Raw genomic sequence first — 27,250 nt, 5'->3', positions numbered from 1 at the left:
CATCTATTTAATGAATCAATATGATGAATTTTTGTACAGAAATGTTTATATAATTACTGTGATTGTGTAGTTATGTATTTACATAAATGTGTTTATATTATTAGAGTAAATTAGAATATATTCTTTATTAAGCAATTTTTTTCTTATAACTAATAATTGCTTTTATATACAAGATCAATATATTAAAGTTATTTATTAAAAAACTTTAAAGTGCTATATAATTGGTTTTTGTATTAAAAGTAAGGAATTTAAAGGAGATAGGTAGTGTTATAGATTAATATTGAAAATCTAAATAACGAAGATGAATTGTTTATTCATATTTCATTGAAATAAAATGTCTTTTATAAACAATAACAGTGTTTACCTATAAACATGACAGGACACATTGTGTTGGCTACAATGTTACAGAGGAGGTATCAAAAAATTATCGTCAGAGGATAAAAAAGACAGTATAATGTCTTTTCAAATAAATCGTTGATAGTTTGGCGTAAAATTCGTCGGTCTATTATATAATAATATGACATGTTATTTATTGGATTACAAATTCGCCCGAAGGGCAGATCGCATACACATATAGATAATTCACTAAATTTTTATTTATCCTATTTACACGAATAACATACGCTCGGTATTTATTTCAACAAAAGATTTCTCCTCAGATTTTATTCCATTTAATAATTTCAAAATTTTACAAACGATTTATTTCCTCCTTTTCGATACAATCATGCGCATAAAATGTATTGCGGACTCATTGATGTTATCTTAGGCTGCATAGCAATAATGTAGTTATGGCAGTGATGTAAAAGTATTCTACAGGTCTTTTGGCAGCATTACCTGCAACAAAAAATATAATATATGAATAAATTGAAAGATCAAAATTAATTTTCTCTTTTTTATTAGAAAAGAGCTAAAGCTAAAAAATATTTACATCAATTTTTTTCATCAAAAATATATACACATATATACAATTTTTATGGGATATGAATTTCTTCCATATATTTTTCATATTTATTTTAAAATTTACGTATACATTTATTTACATATCAGATAATGAAAAAGTAAGCTACGAACACACACACACACACACACACACACACACACACACACACACACATATATACATATATACCTACCAGTGTAGGAAGATTCTCGTGTTCCTAATACAGATGCCAGTCTTGGACGTTCTTCTTTCAGAAATATCTCAGCCTTTTTTTGATACAGATGAAAGACATTAGCGTGACAAATGATGTGTAATCTGCTGTTGCTGAAATTATCTTGCATCGTTTCAAAATCCAATCCAGCAATCGTCACTTGTTGTTGATTGTCGCCAACTTTGTGCGTGATGTTCATGATAAAACTCGAATTTACCTGTAATAAAGAATATACTATATATATATATATTGTCATTACATAATTTTAAACATTTATTGTTTCTCTTTATTCCTTTTAGCTTCTGCAATCTCATTTTATATTGTAAATATAAATGTGATGCATATATAAAATAGTTATTATTTTTTTATATGTATAAAATCTAGACATAATCATCTATTTTACAGAATAGCACGTAAGATAACTTTAAATATACAAGTCACATATAATTATTGATTTCCATTCACTCGTTAATTTTCAGCTCGGCGATGATATGCACTACTTGTAACTTTCTTCAAGCATAACAGATGCATTAAGAGGACATGATGATTTACGAGCCTCTAAAATTAATTAACTTTATGTGATATACATAGAGGCTAGTTTTGCGACATAGTTACTATGCAGTTAAGCTATTTATTTATTGCAACTAATAAGAATTACATATTTCTAGAGAGACTGTTCTTGAAAGTGACCCAGTTTTATTGTTATATGTTATATGGAATTAAATCTAATTTAATCAAGAATGACACCGTTTTAATTTTTCAAACGGTCACATAGTTTTGTGCTGATTAGTTACACGAGTCTTCTAAAGAATTAATTAGCTGAGAAAACGCAGATAGTAGATTAGGTAACTAGGCAGGCATCTGGACATATCTCGAGGATGATTAAAGCTTGCGAAAGAACAGAATAGAGCGACGAGATACCAGTTTATTCTTAACTGCTTCCTGCCGCTCGTTTACACGATAACGCGTCTCTTTTTAGCAGCTGTAAATGATTTGATTTGCGGTACATACGGCTCTAACGATGATGTTTATCGGATTCTTAAGATACTCATCGTAAAGCGTCTTAGATTACCGGTTCGCTATATCAAAGTGAGAGTTCCGGATTAAATGAAGTTTATTTAGTGCATGTCGACACTGACCAGAAGATGATCCCCGAGAATAAAAAGATTCTTTATCATTTCCTGTATCGTCTCGTATATATCCGGCGTAACGGGAGCATCAAACGAACGCGATTTTACCGATTTTCTCAGTACCCGATGTCGTCCATACGAGAGGCTGTCGTAAATTGTCATCGCGTTTCCTGTTGTTTCCGTAAAACGAGATTTCCACGCGAGATCTCTCCCGTGTGCCTATCACATGCTACATTTATGCACGAGAACACGTGCTGTTTCGCCGTTGAGGCCTCTAGGCTGACAGGCTGGGCTCGTCGTGAAGATCGTCTGCGACGTTACATTTAACGCTTAATGCAGTCGATCACGTATAAGCAATTTCCTTTAATGGGAAGGTAGAATCTTGCCTATCCCCATTGCTTTCCGACAGCGATTAAATTTTTAGATTCACACGAAGCAAAAAAAAAAAAAAAAGAAAAGAAAATGTTTAACTTTTAAATCGTGTTGGTATTTTAATGATAGATAGGTATGTTTTAAAATAGCGTTATATAATTTTTATATGCATTATCTTTTAAAAAAATATTTCTTACACAGATTCTCTTTTATAAATGTAGATGTTGACATAGTGAATGTATGAACGGAAATAATTAAAATATTTTCTTTTATCATTATAGAAAATTATTTCAATATTTTACAAGAAGAATTGTCTTACTTTTCTTGATAAATTAATATAATTAATATATAGAGTCTTCGAAAATAACTACTTTTAGATAGTTAATGCTACAAGGTGAGAGATTAAATTAGCGTTAATAAATGAAGAAGTCTATTATATCTTTGTTATAAGATATATATAGTGTATGATTAGTTAATACTACGAAACAATTTGTACACATACAATATAATGAGTGCAAAAAAAAGATTATATATTGACACCAACTTATTCTTATTTTAATAAAGCTAAGGATCAAGACAACGTGGAGGTGTGGATCTTTTTTTAATGGAAAAATAAATAGAGTGGTAACGTAAAACTTTATAAAAGGTGCAGCAAAAATACAAATTTATTTAACGATTATCATGGTAATTAAAAATTTATGAAAAATATTAAACAAATATTTTAATTAATTGGAATGTTTTATTCTTTGGTGATGCTGTTCATAACAATCGTAGATTGTAGACTGTTGTAGTGTACATTGTGTAGAAATTTAATATTTCTCTCTTTTTTTCTCATTATTATACGATATATTTTCGGGAAAAAATAGCTAAACGGAGAAAAGTTTAATTTTTTGAAATTGATATTTGCACAGAGTTTCAGGCAATAAAGTAATCTTGTTGCAAAATAGGTTTATACGTCATACAGAAATGTATAAAAATATGTGACAACTATTAAGGATGTTTCGCGGTGTTAGAACGGTATTTGTAAACGCGATGTTGGAGTCAGTAGAATAAGCAAGTTGTAATCAGACATAGGAAGAACTTTTCAAACCGACGGACGTGACGACGTTGTCATCAGTGGCAATGACAAGCACAGAAAGAAACAATAGACTACAAAGTGAAATATCAAGTGGACAAAATAATAGCATACTTTAAAATCGTTATTATCAACTTTACATTACATTCGACTGAATGGTCTATTGGATGGAATTAATAAACATGAAACAGTGCTTCTCAATTCGAAATTTTTCGAACAGCGTACGAAATGATTGAAATGAATTTAATTCTCCCTTTTCATTTCAGATTTAAAGATATATATTTTTGTATATCACATACGATATAATTAGATCTCATTTATTTATTATTCACTTTCAGAAATGGCAATGATGATTATTTACTTTAATTAAAAATTTGGTTGCAAATATTCATTTAATATAATTATACGAAAGGAATTTAATTGATCTACGAATAAACAGGAACGAGACACAAGTCAAATTAATAACTGTAATTTGTATTAATATGTAATATGTAATTTGTGATGAAACAGAGCGAAAACGAGGCGCGGAGAGATCCCCTGACACTTTTCACATTTATCAACCTACCGGTATCCCATTGACAGTCCACGTCACGTTAGCCGGAGGATTTCCCGATGGTACAGTGCAGTTTCCACGTACAGTGTCACCGACTGCATATCGCGTTTTCTCGACCAGCAGCTGAGGATCGCCGTCGGGCAGACCTAAAATTCAAAATACCTTACAGTAACAATTGAATGCAATTTGTGATCCAATACGGTTTTTGTTGCAAGTAACGGACACGTTCTCGGCTATTGTTACGTTTGGTTCCTTCGTATTTTATCGATTACAAAAACAGCCTTGGTACCGCAAAAGCGTCGTGATAGTTTGTGACCAGGTTTATTGTTCGCAGTATCAAAAAGCATGCCACACAGAAATTGCGAATGGTACTTCTTGCCCTATTTCATGATCTTGACAATTGGCTCGAGCAGTGTAGCGGAACTCTTTGTAAGACATACCATGTATCAGTTTGATTGTGAGATTCTTCATATATACATAGTTATGGATTATATGCTTATTGGTAAATACTACATAATTTATTTCTTCAATTTTAATTTTATATTATAAAAACTACATATGTATATAATTATCAATATCATATAAATTATTATTTTCATTATTCTTTTCTGTCGAGTAGAACAATAGTCATTTATTTCTATGTATATTGATAAAATAATTTCTGATCACTTTGTTATATCTATTATATATATATATGTATATATGTTATGCATACATTACACAATATTGCAGCTATGTACATATATGTATAATATTTTGTTAATTACTGTATAATAATTTTTATGAGACATGGAAATCTCTCTCATATGGTAATTATAATATAAATATATTAATATTTAAAATGTTAATATAATTATATTAATATTTCAAATATTAATATAATTTATATGTGCATATATAATGTGTCTTGTCGGGGGATCATTATAACGTTTGCAAAAAGAAATTCCTTTTCGCCGGTAGGCAGCAACGGTGGCGACCCGGTAAACTGTCAAGGAATTGTTTCACTTCTCCGCAACAATTTCCGCTTTGGGCCGTTCCTTTCTCGCGATCTTCTCCGCGAGTAGTCTCAAGGACAAGGCCGGAGGAATATTACCATTTTCAACGTATGGAACGGGATAATCGCGACCAGTCTCGTGAGAATCGGGCAAAAGGAACAAGATGAGAGACGATGTGTCCGTTGATTGTTCCTTAGCGAGAGGGAGATACAATGCGAGATTCGAGCACAGTATCGAACTTTTACGAGCGATCCGTGATCGGAAAGAAGAGGCAATCACCTCGTCTCTTCAAAGGGGGATCGCTGCCGTGTTTGTGGCGTCGTTAGGTCGACGCACGATGGTGATGCAGCAGCGGTAGTAAAGAGGAACGCTGGGAACAAGACCTCTCCTTCGGTCTCCTTCCTTTCCACGCTCGCCTTCTCATCTCTTTTGCCTCGTCTACGATCTTCTTCTTCTTCTCTCTCTCCTTGCCTAACTGCGTTTTAATTGGGCGCGATTACGGTGACAATACTAGTCACCATGTAGGATAATCAACGACGATAATGAAAGACGCTCGCGCGCGAAAGATGCCGTCTCAGGAGAAACAGAAAGAGCGTATCCGGCAGCACGAGAAGAGAATAGTCGTGGGTAAAAGCGGTCGAAAAAAGTTTAACGGGTCACGACCGAATCCGCGATTCATCACGGACCCTCGCATGTACCCCGTTCGTTGTTCCCCTTCCTCCGTTGCTCTCGAACGAGATGATGAAATGTTTTTATTGAATTTTAACAATGCATCCCCCCAACACAGCTCGTGTGGAATAGATGTCACTTATACATGAAGAATCCCGCAAAAAACCCTGTCTCGCGGCAGATTGGTCGCAGCAATTATTCGCGTTACAAACGGGAATTATATACGAAACGATCGTGCGCGCCTGCCGAAACAACATTTATAGCCGATAGAATAGTAGTTATAAATTAACGATATCCATTTAACGCTTTGATGGCGTTAAATGGCACAATTAGTGGCGGCTGTCACGCTTTTTTAGCTCGAACGTATCGGAAGATGGGATGGGCGCAGAATTCAATAAGCATCGCCAATCGAAAAATTCTGTCTTGCAGACAGGTTTATTGCGTGCTGTTATCAAGGCTAATGACGCTGGCTTTTTGTCGTCTCGTAAGAAGCTGCTGAAAAGCTATCTGTAATGTTGTAGTTTCTCTGTGACAGAGTATCAGTATATATTTGAGAAAATATAGATATGAACCATATATCTTATTCATCATTTCATAAAATTATTTTTCGAATACTATAAAGTTCGAAATTTATCCCAATCTCATTATCGCTATAAATCTTATAAAATTCAAATATGTTAAGATCCATAAAGCTATTAAAAAGACACTATTGAATGATTATAAATGTTATTATAAATTACTATTGTTATTATTAATATTATTATTGTGATTTAATACTATTATATATCTTGTAAAGAATAAAGCTAATGGAAACCATTAACAGATTCGATAAGTCTTTGCAAAAAAAAATATTTTTGTGTATTTGCTATTGTGTGTCTTTTGGAAATAACAAATTACATTTGTGTATATAAACGCGCTATAAAATTGCGAAAAACTCGTCGCAAAAATGTTACAAAAAGTATATACAAGCGATATACGAGTACATTCGAGATTAATTTGTTTATGTTGTGCGACGCGAAATGAAAATTCGATATCACGAGATGTATTCATTCACTTGGAGATCACACACACACACACACACACACATGTGTGAGTGTGTGTGTATGTGTGTGTAAAAACATAAAATAGAAAAATTAAAATTCTATTTTAAATTACATTTTTAATCGCGATTTTTTAACAAAATTTTGTTTAAATTTTCTTTCCAGCTATTTTTTTTAGATTTACAAATTGTTATAAGTATATAAAATTGCTTTAAATTTCTTTAAAAATTTTCCTTATATATTTTCCACTAATGCTGCAATGTTATTTTGCTAAACACTTTATTCTATTGGAATTTATCAATTAAGTTCGGTTGATTATTTTGCAACATATCGAAAAAAGAATTATTATTCTACAATATATTATTATATTGTATTCATAAATATGAGCCTTACTTTAAGTTTTACTCCTTTAATTTATTTTGTTAGAATTCATAGGAATCTGTGTTTACTCATCAGCCGCACCTACACTGCTGGGCGTCGTATATTATATTTTTATTTAAATACAAAATATTTTTCTCAATATACTCACTTGCTACGTGCATGTAACCATGAACCATTACAGTGTTAAACGAAGGGGAATCTCCAGAAACTTCGCAACGATATTTTCCAGTATGATTGGGTTGTACATCCTGTAGGACTACTTGATGCGCGTCGCTTTGATTTATCTAAAATGTAATTTATATTACAGTATAGTACTCAATACACATATACATACACACAAATACATACATATGTAATGACAAGAATATATTCATAAATTATAAAATATGTATATCCGCGACAACAATATCATTAAATATGCAAAAATCGACAAAATCCTGCAATTATAAAGCTTATGTTATTAAGGTTGTATTATGCAAAATATTATCATAAATAATGTATGTTTTATATGATATACTTTGAAATCATATTAAATCAAAACAACAAATAATACGCTTTACTTAATTTGTTTTAATTCTCTTAATCAAGAGAAAATATTTTATTAATTATATTATTACTAAATGATAATCCTTAACAGTCGCCAGTAATAAATATGAAAATCTCTCCTCCAATTTTAAAGTCGACCAGACTGGCAATAATTTATTTAAAAAATTTTAGTTAAATTACAACGTTTCGGCTGTCATTGCAGCCCTTTTCAAGTAATCTATGAACAATTATATACATATAAATATACTCTTAATGCGCTTAATCATACAAATAATTATAAATTTACAAAAATATATATGTTTACGTTAATCTTGATCCACGATTTAAGCATCAAGGACATTTGCCTACTAAATTTCTCCGCCATATAATTAAAATAGCCTCTTTGTATAACCACCATAGTAAGGTCTTGGTGTAATAAAATAAATGATAATCCTTAACAGTCGCCAGTAATAAATATGAAAATCTCTCCTCCAATTTTAAAGTCGACCAGACTGTTAAGGATTATCATTTATTTTATTACAACACCAAGACCTTACTATGGTGGTTATACAAAGAGGCTATTTTAATTATATGGCGGAGAAATTTAGTAGGCAAATGTCCTTGATGCTTAAATCGTGGATCAAGACTAACGTAAACATATATATTTTTGTAAATTTATAATTATTTGTATGATTAAGCGCATTAAGAGTATATTTATATGTATATAATTGTTCATAGATTACTTGAAAAGGGCTGCAATGACAGCCGAAACGTTGTAATTTAACTAAAATTTTTTAAATAAATTATTGCCAGTCTGGTCGACTTTAAAATTGGAGGAGAGATTTTCATATTTATTACTGGCGACTGTTAAGGATTATCATTTATATTATTACACCAAGACCTTACTATGGTGGTTATACAAAGAGGCTATTTTAATTATATGGCGGAGAAATTTAGTAGGCAAATGTCCTTGATGCTTAAATCGTGGATCAAGACTAACGTAAACATATATATTTTTGTAAATTTATAATTATTTGTATGATTAAGCGCATTAAGAGTATATTTATATGTATATAATTGTTCATAGATTACTTGAAAAGGGCTGCAATGACAGCCGAAACGTTGTAATTTAACTAAAATTTTTTAAATAAATTATTGCCAGTCTGGTCGACTTTAAAATTGGAGGAGAGATTTTCATATTTATTACTGGCGACTGTTAAGGATTATCATTTATTTTATTACACCAAGACCTTACTATGGTGGTTATACAAAGAGGCTATTTTAATTATATGGCGGAGAAATTTAGTAGGCAAATGTCCTTGATGCTTAAATCGTGGATCAAGACTAACGTAAACATATATATTTTTGTAAATTTATAATTATTTGTATGATTAAGCGCATTAAGAGTATATTTATATGTATATAATTGTTCATAGATTACTTGAAAAGGGCTGCAATGACAGCCGAAACGTTGTAATTTAACTAAAATTTTTTAAATAAATTATTGCCAGTCTGGTCGACTTTAAAATTGGAGGAGAGATTTTCATATTTATTACTGGCGACTGTTAAGGATTATCATTTATTTTATTACACCAAGACCTTACTATGGTGGTTATACAAAGAGGCTATTTTAATTATATGGCGGAGAAATTTAGTAGGCAAATGTCCTTGATGCTTAAATCGTGGATCAAGACTAACGTAAACATATATATTTTTGTAAATTTATAATTATTTGTATGATTAAGCGCATTAAGAGTATATTTATATGTATATAATTGTTCATAGATTACTTGAAAAGGGCTGCAATGACAGCCGAAACGTTGTAATTTAACTAAAATTTTTTAAATAAATTATTGCCAGTCTGGTCGACTTTAAAATTGGAGGAGAGATTTTTATATTATTACTATTTGATATTATCATTTTTTGTAGTACTTATGCATCTATTAGGTATTATATTTCAAAAGCTTTTAAAATCTTAAAAAAATTTTAAATTATATTATACATGTTTCTACTTTCTCTACAATATTCAGCTCTAGGAAGATAAATTACATAATTACACAAGTCATTCCCATAATATTGTTCGCAATATTTCATCGTTACACCGATATCGCAATTACGAAGATGACGTTCTTTGTAATATTTCGTCACAGTAACTATAAAACTATAAAATATATATATATATATATATATATATATATGCTTAAAAAGATCAAGATTAATAACTTTCTTTTCAGAAAAATTTCATACGAGGCAGCATAAAAAAAGGGGACGTATAAATTACATATTTTATTCGGCTGTAAATGACCATCAATGATACTACCGCTGAATACCTACTGAATTTTGAGTTAATTTAGCATCGACCGCAAAATTGACCGAGTGTACAGAACCGGCGAATGCCATTTATTGCAAATCGATCGCACTTACTCGTCCTCATGCATTCGCTCGTCCGCGACAAACAATATCTCGCAACAGGGATTAATTGTATGTTGCCGGTGGCAGCATATAAATCATACAATTAATTTTGCTGTGGTTTGCTTCGTGTTTGTGACACCGACACGCTCATATACCGTATTATGGATAAGCGACGATCATTGCTAAAGGGATATGACAAATTTCCAAAAATATTTTTAAAATTTTTAAAACGAGAATTGTGTATTGGGAGAGAGAGAGAGAGAGAGAGAGAGAGAGAGAGCACAGAAAATGTTAATATTAATGTTATTGTAATTTGATTATATAATCTTATGCTGCTAGTTGAAAAATAGATTTGATGATAATTTAAATAAATTTTAGATACATTTCTTATACACAAATTAATTGAAATAATTTAGGTGAAAAAGCCATGTTGATATATCATGATGTTTATTATTAATTATTTTGAAATGTATACGTGTGCGAGAAACAGAATATTTCCAGCATCATATAAAAAGTTTCATTTTCTTAGAAAAATATCATTTTTATCATTCCTCGAATGATTAATCGACATAAAACGGCATTCAAGTATATTGATATTAAAATAAGGAAGAAAATAATAGAAATAAAATATTAAAGATCTTAAATACTTTTTTTACAATTTATAATAGTACATTATTATATTTTTAACATGTATTTTTTATAGTATGATTGATATTTCTTATTATCTTTCATATATCTTTGTATTATCTTTGTGAATTTTTCGTATATTTGTGACATATACAGCATTCAATACTCATTTTTTTGCAAATAATAGCCTACAGTTGTTTATACGACCTTGTCATTCGCACGAGATTTGAAAAAAAGAGGATCCGAAATAGTGACATATGTGACATAAGACAATGATATTCTATGTATCATCATGCTGTTTGAGATGCGATCGCGATAAGTACAGAGTACAGAGACGTGTCAAACGCAACTATTCTTTAACAATTAAGGAGATTATTGACTCACACGATTAATCAACCATAATTAATGATTTATAAACGTATTAACAGCTGTTTATGAAGCAAGAATTAAAATAATAAATTATATGAATATAGTAAATTATTATTTTATTAATTGTGTTTATGATAATTATATCTTTAACTATATCTTTGATATTTTGTTTTAAACTTTTCATTTTCTAACTTGCCTATTATATCTAATTTAGGACAAGTAATATATGTATATATATATGTATATTTTTCTGTGTTTTATATATATATATATATTTAAATATATATTTTTTCTCATTTTATTTAATCTAATCGAATATAATTACGCTAAATAAAAGTTTATATTATTCTTTGGGTAAAATCTTAAAAATTGCAACGCATGTATAAAAATTATTATTCCAATGCATGCATAAAAACGTATTAATCAATTGTGCAATGCACATAAAAATTCATTATTTAAATCTTTAACAGAAAATGTGAAAAAAATAAAATTTTCTATAAGAATCTCTCGATCAAATACTTGTCCTTCTATCAAACTCGCGTGTCTCTTTACATCTATTACACTACAATCCGCTGCACGTTTCGCGGGAGACTGATCGTCTCGCTAGTTTATGTGGCCGGGAAGGTGAGTTTCGCCGTCAGTTGGCGACACCGTTGCGCAGAGTCGTGCGGTCGGTGGTGGGGATTAGTCTTGTGTGAGACTCGCAGCGTGAAGGACGGATGGAACGCACGTATCTAACAGCAGATAGAAAGAGAGAAAGAAAGAGACGTTGAGCCAGGCGAGGTGCATCGCCGGGCTCATTCTTGGCTGTAAAGTTAGGTTTTACCATTAGATGGCGATACCGCACTGCTTTGCAGAGTCACGTAACTTGTGGTTGACGACTCGACGACGGACATCAGTCTTGCACGAGACGTGCGGCGTAGCAAATATATATGACTGTGTTCGTGTTGACGCTTTCAAAATTGTAAGCATTACTCTATTTTTGTTTTGCATCACATATCAAACGAAGATAAAGCGATGCTTTTAGCGTTGAAAGTGTCACAACGAACGTAACCATAGAGACATGCAAGTCTAATGGAAGAGCAGATATTTTGATCGAAATATTTTTGCAGAAAATTTTATTTTTTGTTCGCATTTTTCTATTAAAGATTTAAATATTGAATTTTTATGTGCATTGCATAATTAATTAATATATTCTTATGCTTGCATTGCAATAATTTTTATGCATGCATTGCGATTTTTAAGATTTTATTAATTATCAATAACAGTTATTAACTTGATGACTCTTGTAGTAGTAAGGTATCAAAGTGAAGTTGCTGCTATCTTTTCAGTACTGTCGATCATTAACGAAACGCCACGGGCACGCAACGCTTTGACTCCGAGTCAAATTCGATGTGGCGACGCATTTAATTAGTAAGTACAACACTAACACAAACTTCCTGTTTCGATATCTGTTATCGCATAGCGTATAACTTCGATTCGTTGTATTGCTGATTTACTGAAACACGTATTTTGCAAAAATCTCTGTCAAAATACATTAATTGTGTGTTAACAATCGTCAAAGAGACGTGATTGCATATACATATATTGAGAGATCGGCGGATGTATATTGATCTTTAACTCGTGTATGTATTTATTCTTTCACATTATAACACGAGATTGCTCGAAAACGTGAGTGCGTGTACTATTTATTGTTATTCCAAGCGCAAAAAATACAGTATAGATTGCTAAAAGCACGGAAAAGTGTAGACAGATAGGAGTACGAAAGTATAGATACGAGCAGCAGTGTCGCACGCGACAATATACCACATGAAGTTTTCACGCGTAAAGTTTTCCCGCGTGATTTTCTCTCTAGGTTCGAGATTCGTCTACGGCACTGCAAAAGTTGCGGGTAGAATTGTAGCTTCGCGCATTTTTTCACGTTATTCTTTCGTATACAATAAACTACGTGTTGCATGTGTATCGATGTATGTGCGCGCGTATGTGTGTATGCGGTTAATATCGGGAGTGCCGTGCAAAGTGCCGCACGATCGTCGCGTTTTGGTAATTAGCGCGCGCGCGACCATGATTAACTTTATTTTCGCGGGAGATTGTTATGCGAGCGCCACAAAGGAGCAGCAACAAGAGAGGAGGCCAGGAAACATCGAGCGACAATTGAACAATCGTGAGGTAATTTATTATTTATTTATTATTGAATACCTGTACGCGCGAGATTTATATCGCATATTCATTAAACAGGCATTTGAATGATATATTCTAAAATTAGAATTTAATTTGTATTAATTCTTATAACACAGTTTATAACAAAGTGATGACATATTAAACTTGTGACAAAAAATTTCAGAAATTTCATAATTATTTTATTAAATATCTATTTAAAAGATAAAAATTTATAATTAAAATTTTATTACGTAATTATTTTTTTTAAATATACATATATGAACAATTATTTTTTGAAATATAAATTATTTTGGACGCTATTTTAATTATATTTGTAATTTTATAGATTACAATTACGTGAGTGCCACAATGCAGCAACAACGGAGAGACAAGAGAGGAGGAGAAGGCCAGGGAGGCATCGGGCGACAGTGGAATAATCATGAGGTAATTTATGATTTATTTATTTATTGATTACTAGTACGCGTGAGATTTATCACCGTACATCTCCTAGTCATTCATGATATATTCTAAAATTAGAATTTTGTATGTATAAATTTTTATAAAAGATTGTGACAAAGTGATGACATTAAGTTTGTGACAAAAAAATTTTGGAAAATGCATAATTAGTCTATTAAATATCTATTACATTTAAAAAATAAAAATTTATAATAAAAAATTCATTATGCTATTATTTTTTTTTTAATATACATAAATTTTACAATTATTTTTTGAAATATTAATTATTTTGGATGCTATTTTAATTTAAATTATATATTTATTATATTATTAAATTATATTTTACAGATCATTGTGTTGATGTTACAATTTCGCTGCCGCATCGTATCGGTGAGTAATGAATTATTTTTTATTTTTTGTATGAAATGGATCGATTATATTGATTTTCATTTAAACGATATTGCAAGAAATCTCCGAGAGACAAGGGATGAACTTAATTAATTATAATGTTTTTATTTTATTATACATATTTGTTCAAAACTCATCTATACACAATAGTTATCACCTAGTGAAATAATCGATCTCTTTGCGTTCACCGCGATTTATCTCGAACATCAAAATAACGGCCAGATATATTCCGATCGGAGATCAACTGGTACTCTCATGCGTATAAAGGCAACAACGCGGCGGTATCGTTTTACTTCACGCCCGGATTACATAATATAGCGATTCAACAATGCTCGGTCTGATACGCTCACGCATAAATTTATTGAACTCGCTCGGCGAATATTAATATTGTTAGCCTCTCGCAAAATACGAAACGCGGTATTCTCTGTGCCTATCTCTATGCTCTCTTGCCGTGCTTCCCCTTTGCTTTATATTCGCAATCCTCTCGCATCCGCGGTCGCACAGCCACAATTCTCGTCTATATTTCTCTCCCCTGCGGGAGGTGCGTCGCGATTTATTGGTTCAAGTGTTATCCGTACTTTCCGCCGGTAAAATCTAATTGGAAAACCATTGCGTGCACGAAAACGCTTCGTTTGGCCGAACTCGTGCCGGTTATCACGGAAATCGCGTGTTGCGTAAAGCATTTATTTTTTCTTCTCTTTTTCAATAAGGTCCAAAAAACATTGATTTTTCGATCGTTTCTTTTATCCGTGACGGCTACATGCATGTATTTCTTGTGTATATCGATTATTGTATAACAAGTCGTCTTTCTCTACTTGTACAATTTTTCGATAAATTGAAACTTTGCTTTGTCGCGTTAAAGGAAAGAAAAATCTTTAAAATCGATCGCATCATTTCAATTGTGCATTAAAAATATGTTTCAAATAAATAATAAAATTGTCTTTAATTAAAACGCAATCCAACTAATTAAAAAGATATTTTATAATGTTATGAAAGGTATGTTATGCTTTCATAAATTAACAAATGACTAAAAGCTGCGTAATTATTTTTGACTGTTCTTTATATTAAAACAACCAAAATTTACATGTAGTTGAAATTTTAAAGTTGGAATATTTCAAGAGATTGTGTAAATGCTTTACTTCGCTTTAATTCAGATTGAATGAAGCTGTTAACTCTGCTTTAGTTTAGCTTGGATAAAGCTCTCTTTTAACAGCTTTTTTAATTTGCCTCGCAAACATTAATTTTGTAATTACACTTTTTTTTTACTTACCACACATAGGTATATACGAATATGTGCGTAGTTAGAAATATTACATATGTAGTGCGCGAATTGAATTCCTCTGTTCTCGTTTCTTTCTCCGTTGAGATAATGGGTCGTAATCGCCCGTGAACAAAGTGCCGATGTCGTGATAAATTCAAAGTTGTCTTTGAAATGTCGCATTAAAGTATAGAGACGTAAAAAGATTTCTTCCGTAAAGTAATCTCATTAAAATAAATTTTCAACAGACTGATTACTGATTCATACAAGATTTATATGTCTATATATACATGTAAACTAATGTTATTATTATTATTATATAAATTATTGAATTCATCTATTTAGAATTGCAAAGGTGGACTTTTATATAACTTTTTTATACAAATGCGCGGTAATGAAAAGCAGATTACTAAGCTTTGCTGTAGCAAACAGTGTTGGTTAGCGGAAGTAATATCTTTTGCATTAATAAGCGAGGAAAAGGGAGCATTCAGAAACCAGAGCACGTAACTGACCCGTTTTCAAAATAATATTGAAATTTATCATGTTTGATTTATCACGCAAGCTTTGTATGCATCCGTGTATATGATATTGTTACGCCTAGAATGCAATAATAATGGTTGATTGACATTTTATACCTTCTAGATTGCAAGACAAAATGTGAATGTATTGTTTCCATTTATATATACTACTTAATTCTCGTGTCTATAATGACAAATTGAAACATGTGGGAAAAAGCGATAAGCTTCAGTTTAAACGATTAAATTACTAGTTAATGAAAGAAATCTTGATAACAGAACATCCGCATGGCAGCAATCACGATAAAACTTAAGATTAAAACCATCATCGTAGACGGGATCTTTACCTCATAATTTATAGATGCTTTATGTTAAATATTAGAACTATATCATCCGCACAGAATATACATTTGCTGATGTGGTGTTGCTGTATTTGTAACACAATGCACGTGATTACATTATATAAATATATTATGCGCAAATGTATGTTAACATGCCTCGCGTATTTATTAAGCGTAAAATAAACGTCGGTCATAATTTCTGTCGCCGAATGAGCAATGACGTTACATGAATTGTTATTTCAAGTATATAATAATTTAATTTAACTGGTGCTACATGGCATGCTTCTTTGATACAATGATACTATAATACATTTGCTGTGCCTATATTTTGTTAAATTAATTTCTGTCACGAATTACAACGATATACAAGCCGGAACAAAATATCACATATAAATATTTTTATTTTAAAAATACAGTTTTTCTGTTTCGAACGTAAAATGTGAGCTTCGGAAGTATATTTGCTCGCAGCACGTAGACGAAATAAATGTATTCTATATTTGCTTGTTGCGATAGGGAAGGTATACGAAAAAAGGGTGCACGCTTTCTTCCGGAATAAATCGTCGCGCTAACGGATTTCAAATATTGAACAGCGGAACACTAAAGCACGTTAGGAAGGGAAAACGAATGGCACTGCGATTCGTCAATATTCTACACTAAGAATTCTTTTTTTATTATTAATACTTTTATTATATAAAATAATTAATAATTTTATTATAGAAAGGTATTGTGTGTTATAATATAAGAAATAAGAAAAAAGCCTGAAAGCTTTCTAAGCATAATATAATGTTCAAACAGTTATATATTAATTATAATGTTCTATTAAATAAACAAATCAGCTGTTTGTGTTTTCCTTACATGACTAGGCAAGAAACATATAACAAAAACAAAATTTCGATGGTTGAATATATTTGTATAGCATATGTTTTTTTTTTAATTGTGGGTTTATATATTTGTACAGACTTTCAAATTTCCGCCATGCAATGACTATTTCTTCTTCATGCATGCCAGATATGCGCTGCAAATATTGGTCTGCATATACAGAATGCAATCTACCATGCGTTTTGCGCATGTTATGACGTGAATGCCATTTCATTTCACCGATATTGAGGGCAAAGAAATTGTTGTTTTACCGTTTAAAATATGTTGGAATAACATTTTTAAGTTGAAAACATGATGCGATAATAAGAATAAAGTTATAAGTACAATTATATGTCACATATAAGATGTCTCTGATATTAAATTATAAATTATACAGATGCATTTTTTAATTAATTTGGAATCGATTCTTTTTGAATAAAAATATAGAGATATTACACACACACACACACACACACAATATCTTTTTTTTAAATTACATATAATTAAAAATAAAAATTTTTCCAAATACAATATTGCTTATCTAATTTAAAAAAATATTATGATAATTATTATTAATTTTAAAATATAATAATATATAATTTAATAATAAAAATAAAATAATGAGATAGAGTTTGCGTATAAAGAATATACAATGAGAAGTAAATTGTTGACAACTATTGAAAACGATATATAGTCTTAAACATGATCTTCATGACTTTGATATTTGCATGTCAGGTGCGAATATAAAACTTGATTTGCTAAAAAGTAGGAGCCAACTTTTAATTGGTACGACACTATAACGGAGTTTGCGGCTCGATTGCGTGTATCAAACTAGTGAAATTAAAAGCACGATTCCAGTTAGAAATAATTTATATAGATAGATTTCAGCATTTTTATCAACTTTATCATGAATAAATGTGGAAAGAAAGGAATATATTGCATATAGATAAAACCTATTTATTTTTAAATCAATTAAAAAGAATGTTATTTATTGGTATATATAATTATTATAATCCTATTAATAATTTATAAAAACTTTATAATAGACACAAAGTGCTTGAAACATTTTTGAAATTTAGGTTGATCGGCATATTGTTAATTAAATATGAATAAATTTAAAAATAAATTAATACAATTGTCGCTCGTATATTGAAAACAAAGTGATAAATATAAGGCCAACTTATCGAGCTGAATATTCGAGATGTTCAGTCAACTACCATTTATTACATGTATAAATTATAAAACTACAGTCATTATATTAAAACTAACGCAAATTACAATCATTCTATAAACGTTTCGACCGCACGCGGTCTTCTTCAGTATAATTATTGAAATATAAATTCTTACAATTCACATAATATCGAAATTTAATTATAGTTATTCAGAATCAAGAGTTTTTGAGCAATTAACGCGTGTTTCAATCCGTCCTGTCCAACAATGTTCGCCTCGATATGATCCCTGATTTTGTTCAGATCTCGGATAGTTTCATCGTTAATATGCGAGAAATTAACCCGTTCCGTAGGCGCTGCGATTAATAAAAAATTACCGATCAACGTATGTCCAAATTATAATATGTATCCCCTACAATTGGTAGTATGCTTACCTATCATCGTTCTTCTTGACAATTTTGCTACTTATTAACAGTTATTAAGGATGACACATAACAAACCAACAATACAGAAAGACAGCTCATTTTAAACTCTACTTGATCGGAGAGCGTGCGTGTTTATATATGATCTAATATCTATGTTTTACTCGTTAATGTCCTATTTGTCCTATTATTATTAACTATCCGAGATCTGAACAAAATCAGGGATCATATCGAGGCGAACATTGTTGGACAGGACGGATTGAAACACGCGTTAATTGCTCAAAAACTCTTGATTCTGAATAACTATAATTAAATTTCGATATTATGTGAATTGTAAGAATTTATATTTCAATAATTATACTGAAGAAGACCGCGTGCGGTCGAAACGTTTATAGAATGATTGTAATTTGCGTTAGTTTTAATATAATGACTGTAGTTTTATAATTTATACATGTAATAAATGGTAGTTGACTGAACATCTCGAATATTCAGCTCGATAAGTTGGCCTTATATTTATCACTTTGTTTTGAATAAATTTAATATTTATCTGAAAAAATTGATCTATTTCCTAATTAAAATGGAGCAGCGTAAAATTTTACAAACCTAATATATCTATTTTCTATTTAATATATTACTTACCAAGACTTTTGTTCCGAGATCTCCAAATACTGCGATCGGTGGCATTTCTTTAGGGACATATCGAAAAAATTCTGAACCTTTGTACCATTTGACAGTGTAAAGGGCTTCCGATTGTAAATCGTATTTGCAAGACATGTTGACTGTTGTACCAGCTGCCACTGCCAATGGAATGTCAATCGACACATTGCTTAGTCCTCGAACGTCTAGAAACAGGAAAAAATAAATTGTGATTGGTTCAGTTAATTATTTAAATATTAGAAGTCGCGCAGATATATTCTGGTAACCATTTTAAAATAATAACTATTAAAATAATGACTATAAATTTATTTATTTTTTTCTATAGTTTTTCTTAATAACTAAAAATTCTATTAACTATATATTATATAATATATTCTGCAATTTTTACTGATGTTTAATATGATTTATACACACATATATATAAACAATCATATTAAACATATGTAAAATAATTGCAAAATATATTATAATATATAGTTAATAGAATAATTTTTGTGCTTTTAAAGCTTTATATTTATGAAAAATCATTTACTTTTGGCTGTATAGTAAATTTGAAGAATTGCTGATGTTTCAATATATTAAAAATCTGAAATGTAATTAGTCGAAGAATCTATTATTAAAATTAAATTATTTCATACTTAGATATCCTGTTTAGATGCATTGAAATAATTGCAAATTTTTTGTAAGTCAATCATATTTTTTCATATGACTATTTCTATTGTATATATATTCTACAATATTTTTATCTGTAGAATCTTTAGAATTCCAATTAAAGTCAGCGATATTTATCATTGAAAGCGCGTTCTCTATTGTGTACCGCTCGAAAAAAATGCCTGCAATCCAGAAAAAAGTCAACTAAATTTGTTAGACAACAATATTTTCTTACATTTTGACAGCGTAGTTATTTTTTTCATTAATTAATCAGGAAATGATTGTGTATGTCTTGTATTTAAAATAAATATTTGAGAGGAATTTTAATCTTCTTCAGTTCTGATTTTTATATAGTTTTAATAATTTAATAATAACGCGATAATCTGTTATTAAAATATTTGGTTTGAATAGAATAAATGTTATTTGTTGTGCACCATGTTTTATATCAAAAATTCTAAAAAAAAGAAAAACATATTGCTAATTAATTGACAATTTACAATTATTTGTTTTATTATAATGATAAACTGAGATTATAATTATCCTAGTTATATTTATTGTTTGTCTATATGCTCGGATTATATGCTCGAAATATATTAAAAGATTATATTTGTTATGTAGAGTACATTTAATTATATCGAAACATTGCATTTTGTCTTGAAAGCTGCAAATTAAATTAGATGACAACCAGTTTCGAACAATTACATGGAATCAATTATGTATTCCAGAAGTAAAATCTTTTCATTGGACGCACAAAAAGCTATTTCTATCTTTTTTCTAACAAGAAAAAGCAAATTATGCGCGATGCTTATCTTATAATAACTTAAACGAACAAGTGCTTAAACTTTCCGCGTAATCCCGCCACCGTCAACATTGTTCACTTCGAAGATTACAACTGGCAAACGGGTAAAAGGGCATTTTGCCAGAAAACGTCGGTAAAGATCGCGAAAAATAACATCACGATCGTCGACTTTTAAGCATCCATTGCGTACTTGCTTAGATCGAGTTTGGAACTTATTACTATTTCAGTGCACTTTACGTGCTCTCCTGTCATGCATTATTTATCGAAAGTTTGAAAGATCACTGCATCTTAAATTAGTAGTTATTATAACACATTTTTTCTAATAAAAGATTAACACAAAATTTTTAATTAAGAGATCAAAATCATTAATTGATCCTAAAATAAAGATTTGCAAGACTAATGGATGATTTATTCATATAGCTTAAAAAAGAATTTTACTCGAGAATATATTATGTATATAATATGATCTGTACAATTCACTGATCCGTTGTAACTTAATTAATATGTATACAGAAGAGTAGGTGCTGCAGGCATTTAGCGATACAAAATATCAAACATGTTAGGGAGATGTCAGCACTATGTGATCGAAAAGCATTATAGAAATACAGAAATGTTTGCAAAAGCATGTTGTTACGTTGTTATAGCAAATTTCCAACTATTATCGGTGACATTGCGAAAGATCTCCGTTATTGTTTCGGCTTAAATAAAGAAAAATTTAACCCGAGGAGATTATATATTTCACACGGCGTAAGTTTGCGAGATCAGCTACCAGCGAGCGTGCCGGAGACTCGCAATAGCGGACTAACGCGAAAGTTTAGTCATTAATTAACAGTTTTTCGGTGGATCCTCTTCTAATTAATTATTTATGACTTGATCTGCCGGTACTCATTGTGCTGATAAAGTAATTAAACGATAATTAATACGAAAAGTAATTAATCGGGAAATTGGGTGTTGGGCGATGGAGGAAAGTAGAAGGGAGAGAAGAGATCATGGTGATGCGTTTCGATCGTAAAATGTAATTTTAATAACAGCATCTGAACAACTTCCTTGATGTCAAACATAACGGTCGTAAATGCATATGTATTGATTGCTCTAATAATCATGAGATTGATGCGACATATGGAAAAAAAATTAATATCGTCATTACGATGGCGAAAAATAGGGAAAGCAATTTTCTGTGTCGCTCCTCCTCGTATGCATTTGCTTTTAATAACCGTAATATAATTGGCATCATTAGCAGGCACGTTTCTATTCCCTCTGACAGAACATCTCCGTCTCAGTAAAGCGAAAGTTTTTCACTTACAAAGACGCGCGCCTCTTTATCACTAATCACCGCACAGTTTTGAACTCGGCCGACGTATTAGAAGAGCGATGCGTAATTAGAAGCGGTAATTGGAACGTCTGCTCTGCGAAGTTTCACCGTTGGGCTACGTATAATCAGTTGTTTAGTCTCAACGCGCGCGCGGATGCAACGGCGCGCTCGCAGATCGCTGCATCGAGATTTAAATACCAGGCGTTCACTAATCACCTCGCTAATCCTTAATTACCGCTCCTCGCTAGGAGCGCGCGATTGTTATTCGCATCGCGGCTCACCGTGGTGCGGGCCTTCCGTTTTTGGAAGACGAAACCTTCCCATAAATAACGGCAGCGCCGAGACAATGCGGCATCGCATAAACTCGCTCCGCGAATATATCAGACTATAGCCTTAAATTATTGCGGGAATAATAAAGTCCGCGAGTGCACATTCAAGCAGATTCGAAAGCATTCTTCGTTAGTTTTTTTTTTATCGTCTCTGAATTTATATCAATTGGCCGTGTTGATAGGCAGAAATATTGTACAAATAGCGAAGCGTGGCGAACCACACGCACTGAATATTCCATAATTGAATGTGAAGCAAGCAACAGATTGAACACATTAATCAGCTAATAAGGGCTGCAATAACTCAATAAGCAGAGCGGAGTGTATGTTTATCACGTATTGTGTAATATGTATCTGCGCAAAGTAGTATTTGATTCGAAAATTTATGTAAAACTGTTTCAAACAAATGATTCCAAAATCGATGACATTAATCGGTTTTTGCGGTGTTACAAGAAATCAATATGGGGGAAGTTAGTTACATTCGATTTCATATATCTCATAACTATATTGAAACACTAGTTTCGGAAATCAATATAATATGCGTGCATTTAATTAATAAAGCGGTTTAAAATAAGTTAACTTATTACATATTAGATGTTGAATATAAAAATCATTTTTATATATAATCTGACTTAATCAATTAGTTAAATATTATTTTGTTAATTAAATATATTTAAATTGAATACAACATATTAAATCTAACAAAATGTATATTTGACTTAAATATTAATATATCTGTTTAATTCACAAAATAATAATTAAGTTGACCGGTTTAGTCGAGTTAACAATTTTTTCAATGTATTCTGTTAGCTAAGATACAAAATAGGTAATAAATGCATGTAGATGTATGATAATAGATTTAATAAGAATATGTACAGCCTATGCATTAGAATAAGCAGTTAGATGTTATTTGCGAGTTATCATTAAAAATAAAAATGCAGTTATACCAAGATTTGCGCGACCTCGTTTATTTCACATACATATATATGATATGTGTGTATATATGTGTACTTGAAATAAACGTTGTCGCGCACACATTATAGTATAATTGCGTTTTTATTTTTAATGATAACTCGCGAATGATATAATGTTTAATCAAGTTTAAATGCTATATATATTTATATATACTTGAATTTGTGAGATAATCTTAAACTCTTAATTGTGGCATACATTTATATATGCTGATGTGCGAATCTTTGAGAAGCCTTTTGCACATTCTGCATATCCATAGCTAGATACCTTACAGACATAAGACCGGAAAAGCCAAAGGCGTAAAGAGTCTGTGCTCCGAAATGAGATCCTTTTCTTTCTTCGAAACTCAACTAAATGAAAAACCCATTCTTGCGAAAGAACGTCAGCTATAGAAGCTTTTATTGTTTCATGAAAGGCGAGAGCAGAGAGGGAAAAAGAGATATTGAAAATACGCATTGCAAAAACCTTTTACTTGGCGAACTCCCGCCGATCGACTTGCGTATCAGATGAATGAAAGCTGCACGAACACCTCTTTCTACCTTTTTTAGAACTTATTTAACAAGCCTGCGCCGTATCCCAGAATTTATATGAGCTCAATCTCTCAGCGAAAAATTTCTTTATTATTCACAAAACCGTAGAATACACAATGAATCAAGACTCTCACTAATGAATCTGTTAATATTTAATGTGCAGATATTTTAGCTGGTATTACAATATCCGTTTACAAGATGGTATAGGTTAGTCAGTCATACTGGATTATATAATAAGAGTATATAAAAAATTTTGATTATAATAAATTTCTTGTAGCACATTACACATACGATACATATACAAACGTTTTTCCCTTAAAACAAAATTTTTAAGGCAATATAAAATTTCATTATGTAAAACGTTACATATTCATTTTCAAAGCTGCATGAGTTGCTGGCTCATCACGATTCTGTTATACGCAATCCGTTACCGATTGATAGACGATACGGGACGATCTTTTAATTTCAAAAATGTAAATGTATCGACATAAATATATCAGTTATGATCGAAATAAGTATATCAGTTATATAACACATTCTGCGCGACTTTAATTTCCAATGGATTACTGGTTCGATTTGCTTAATATCGCAAAAACTGAACGAGTCTTTGAACTTTTTAAATCAACAGCGATCAATCATGATCGGAAAGAAGCAAGCCATGTAGTGAAAAAATGATAGGACTATCGGAATACTCTAGCTTTTATATGATTTTATGATACTCATAAAAACTTTATAATTAACAACATCATCTTTAAACATTTTTCTGTATACGGTTATACCCAAAGGATTCCTTTGATCGTTTTGATTTTTTCGATTGATGTATTCACATCAAAGATGGTTATATCACTTCTGATGAGTTTCTTGCTTTTGACTTTATAATTTTTAAAAATTATTTTAGGCTTATATTTTCATATATTAATCATATATGAAATAAATTTTATTTAATAGAGACTTGTACAATAAATTTAAATATTTCAAACTAAAACTTTAATATAATATAAAATCGTACAATTTTATTCTAATTTTTTTAATTAAGTAAAAATTCATCTATTAAAAACGTTATATAAAAAATATAACTGTATAATAAAATTATGTAATTTAATATTAATGGAAATTGTATAATACCTATTACATAAGTCAAGTGTTATTTATATGTGAAAAAATTTTGTCCAATTTTTTCCGTTATTCTTTAAAACAGCCAAACAATTAATTAAAATGTAATCTCAGTAATGCTTAGATTTAATATCATATATGAATATAATCATTGGACTCGCGAATGATATGATATTTAGAAAAATTTAATTTATTTTGACGTAATTTGCAAGTAAAATTATATATAATTTATTTTGTTTGAACAAGAATAAACTTATAATACGCTGCCGCTTGGTAGCAGGAATGCAAGAGAGAATGTTCTATTTTCTTGTTTTTTCCAATTTGTTTACCTCAATATTTTTTTATGTCATCTTTAGAAGAAATTAAGTTATATAGGCGATATAATAAGTTTTTAAAATATTTTTAAAATAATTTTTAAAATAAGATTAGTAGACAAAAATTGAATAGATATGTCACAGAATTTATCTCTCTCTGAATAAATTTAATTATTCTGCCTAAATCACTTAAATGAGTTTTTGAATTATAATTTAATTAGTTTCTTGAATTATAATTCAATTAGCTTATGCTTGTAATGACTAAAAACATAAAAGTAATTTGTTATTCTGGAACAAATGTTATTAAAATAAATAAATTATCAGTAGTCAACTATAGCATAAAATTTAGGAAAAGTTGATGAAAAATTAGTAAAATATGTCCGATAACATAATTTTTTTCTGATAATTGTGCGCAAAGGGTGCAATTTCATGTATTAATTCGATCATTGCAGATGTATTAAAAATGCAAGACTGAATGAGTCAAAAACATGCAGCACGGTTCATTCAACGCGTTAAATAATCATTCAAATTAATTATACTCTATTTACTCTATTATATGTATGTGAACGATTGATTTCAAGCAAAGTTGTGCAAAAATATTTACATTTTGCGATCGATAACATAGTACTGTGTTTCTACTTTTATAATTTTGCTACCAGTAACATAATACTATTTATGACCTAAAGCTGATATAATAAATTACGAACGCATTTCCTATTATTAGCGAAATATTCAAACAGAAATCAGGAAAAATTAAAATTTTATAAAACTTGTAAATCTTGATTGATCGCGTAGCTCAAAGGTATTTCTGTAGTGAATATTCTATAAAGTTATTCGAGTCGATTCGCGCTTTGAGTCTTCATATGTGCTGAAATTCAAATGTAAAAATTCATTTTCAAATGTAAAAATTGTAAAAAGTAAATGCGAGCATATACCCATTTCATTCAAGCACATTTTAGAGAAGAAAAAGCGTTCTTTTTGGTTGATTCGGCTGATCGTGAGAACGCATAATTTGACGATTACTTTTTTGTATTATATTTTTTACTTCCGTAGCGTTACGATCCCGTTACGTTATTCAATGTACAATTGAAATTTGCCTTGTGCATTGCCGGCAGCAATCAACTTCCTGCCATGTGGATGCTTCTAATGATAAAAGTGATTACTTGGAATTTGTAATTTAATCGCTTACACATACTGTTACATTGTAAATCGGATCTCTTATGTTACGTTTTCGTATCACACTATTGTCTTGCTGGAGGAAAATGAGTTCCAGTAATTCTAGGCAATAATGAGCAAACTATCTATCTCCATCTTTCATTGTACGAGAGAATCTGCTCTTATTTTCACGCACCAAGTGCAATCTCTCTCACGGTACTGCATACTCTTTATTCTTTTAATTAGGAATTAACTTTGTCTATTCTATCGATATTTATATATTACCCGTTTATGTATATATCATCAAGTAAATAAATTCGAAAATAAGACGATATTTCGATATTTTGAGTTAATTATTTCGCGTTTTTTAAATCAGAATTTTCTTAAATTTTTAATTTAATATTTAACGTTATAAATTATTCGAAAAATTGATAGTTGCAATCACGCACACATATACATATATAGCTGGGAATTTTTCAATTTAATCTCATAATAATGATCATTTTTTTATAATAGAAACAATAGCTTATAATTT

The 27,250-nt window shown here is 30.5% G+C and overlaps 1 protein-coding gene across 1 annotated transcript in view; it reads right to left on the bottom strand.

The window, feature by feature from the left end:
- Nucleotides 1–293: 293 nt before the first annotated feature.
- The window catches only part of LOC114944628 (uncharacterized), a 60,860-nt gene continuing 33,903 nt past the window's right edge, over nt 294–27,250 (bottom strand). Inside the window, exons 2-6 of the mRNA XM_085487735.1 lie at nt 19,526–19,728; nt 7,515–7,650; nt 4,294–4,427; nt 1,134–1,368; nt 294–834 (exon numbers count right to left, since the gene is read on the bottom strand). Coding sequence (XP_085343861.1) covers nt 758–834; nt 1,134–1,368; nt 4,294–4,427; nt 7,515–7,650; nt 19,526–19,728 — 785 coding nt within the window. The 3' untranslated portion in view covers nt 294–757. The remainder of the gene's footprint in view (nt 835–1,133; nt 1,369–4,293; nt 4,428–7,514; nt 7,651–19,525; nt 19,729–27,250) is intronic.

This window comes from Nylanderia fulva, unplaced genomic scaffold (genome assembly GCF_048542155.1).
Source record: "Nylanderia fulva isolate GAGA-0341 unplaced genomic scaffold, ASM4854215v1 Scaffold6, whole genome shotgun sequence".
In the NCBI taxonomy this organism is placed as follows: domain Eukaryota; kingdom Metazoa; phylum Arthropoda; class Insecta; order Hymenoptera; family Formicidae; genus Nylanderia; species Nylanderia fulva.
Note: the sequence above shows the minus strand (reverse complement) of the source record. Positions and strands in the feature narration are given on the sequence as shown.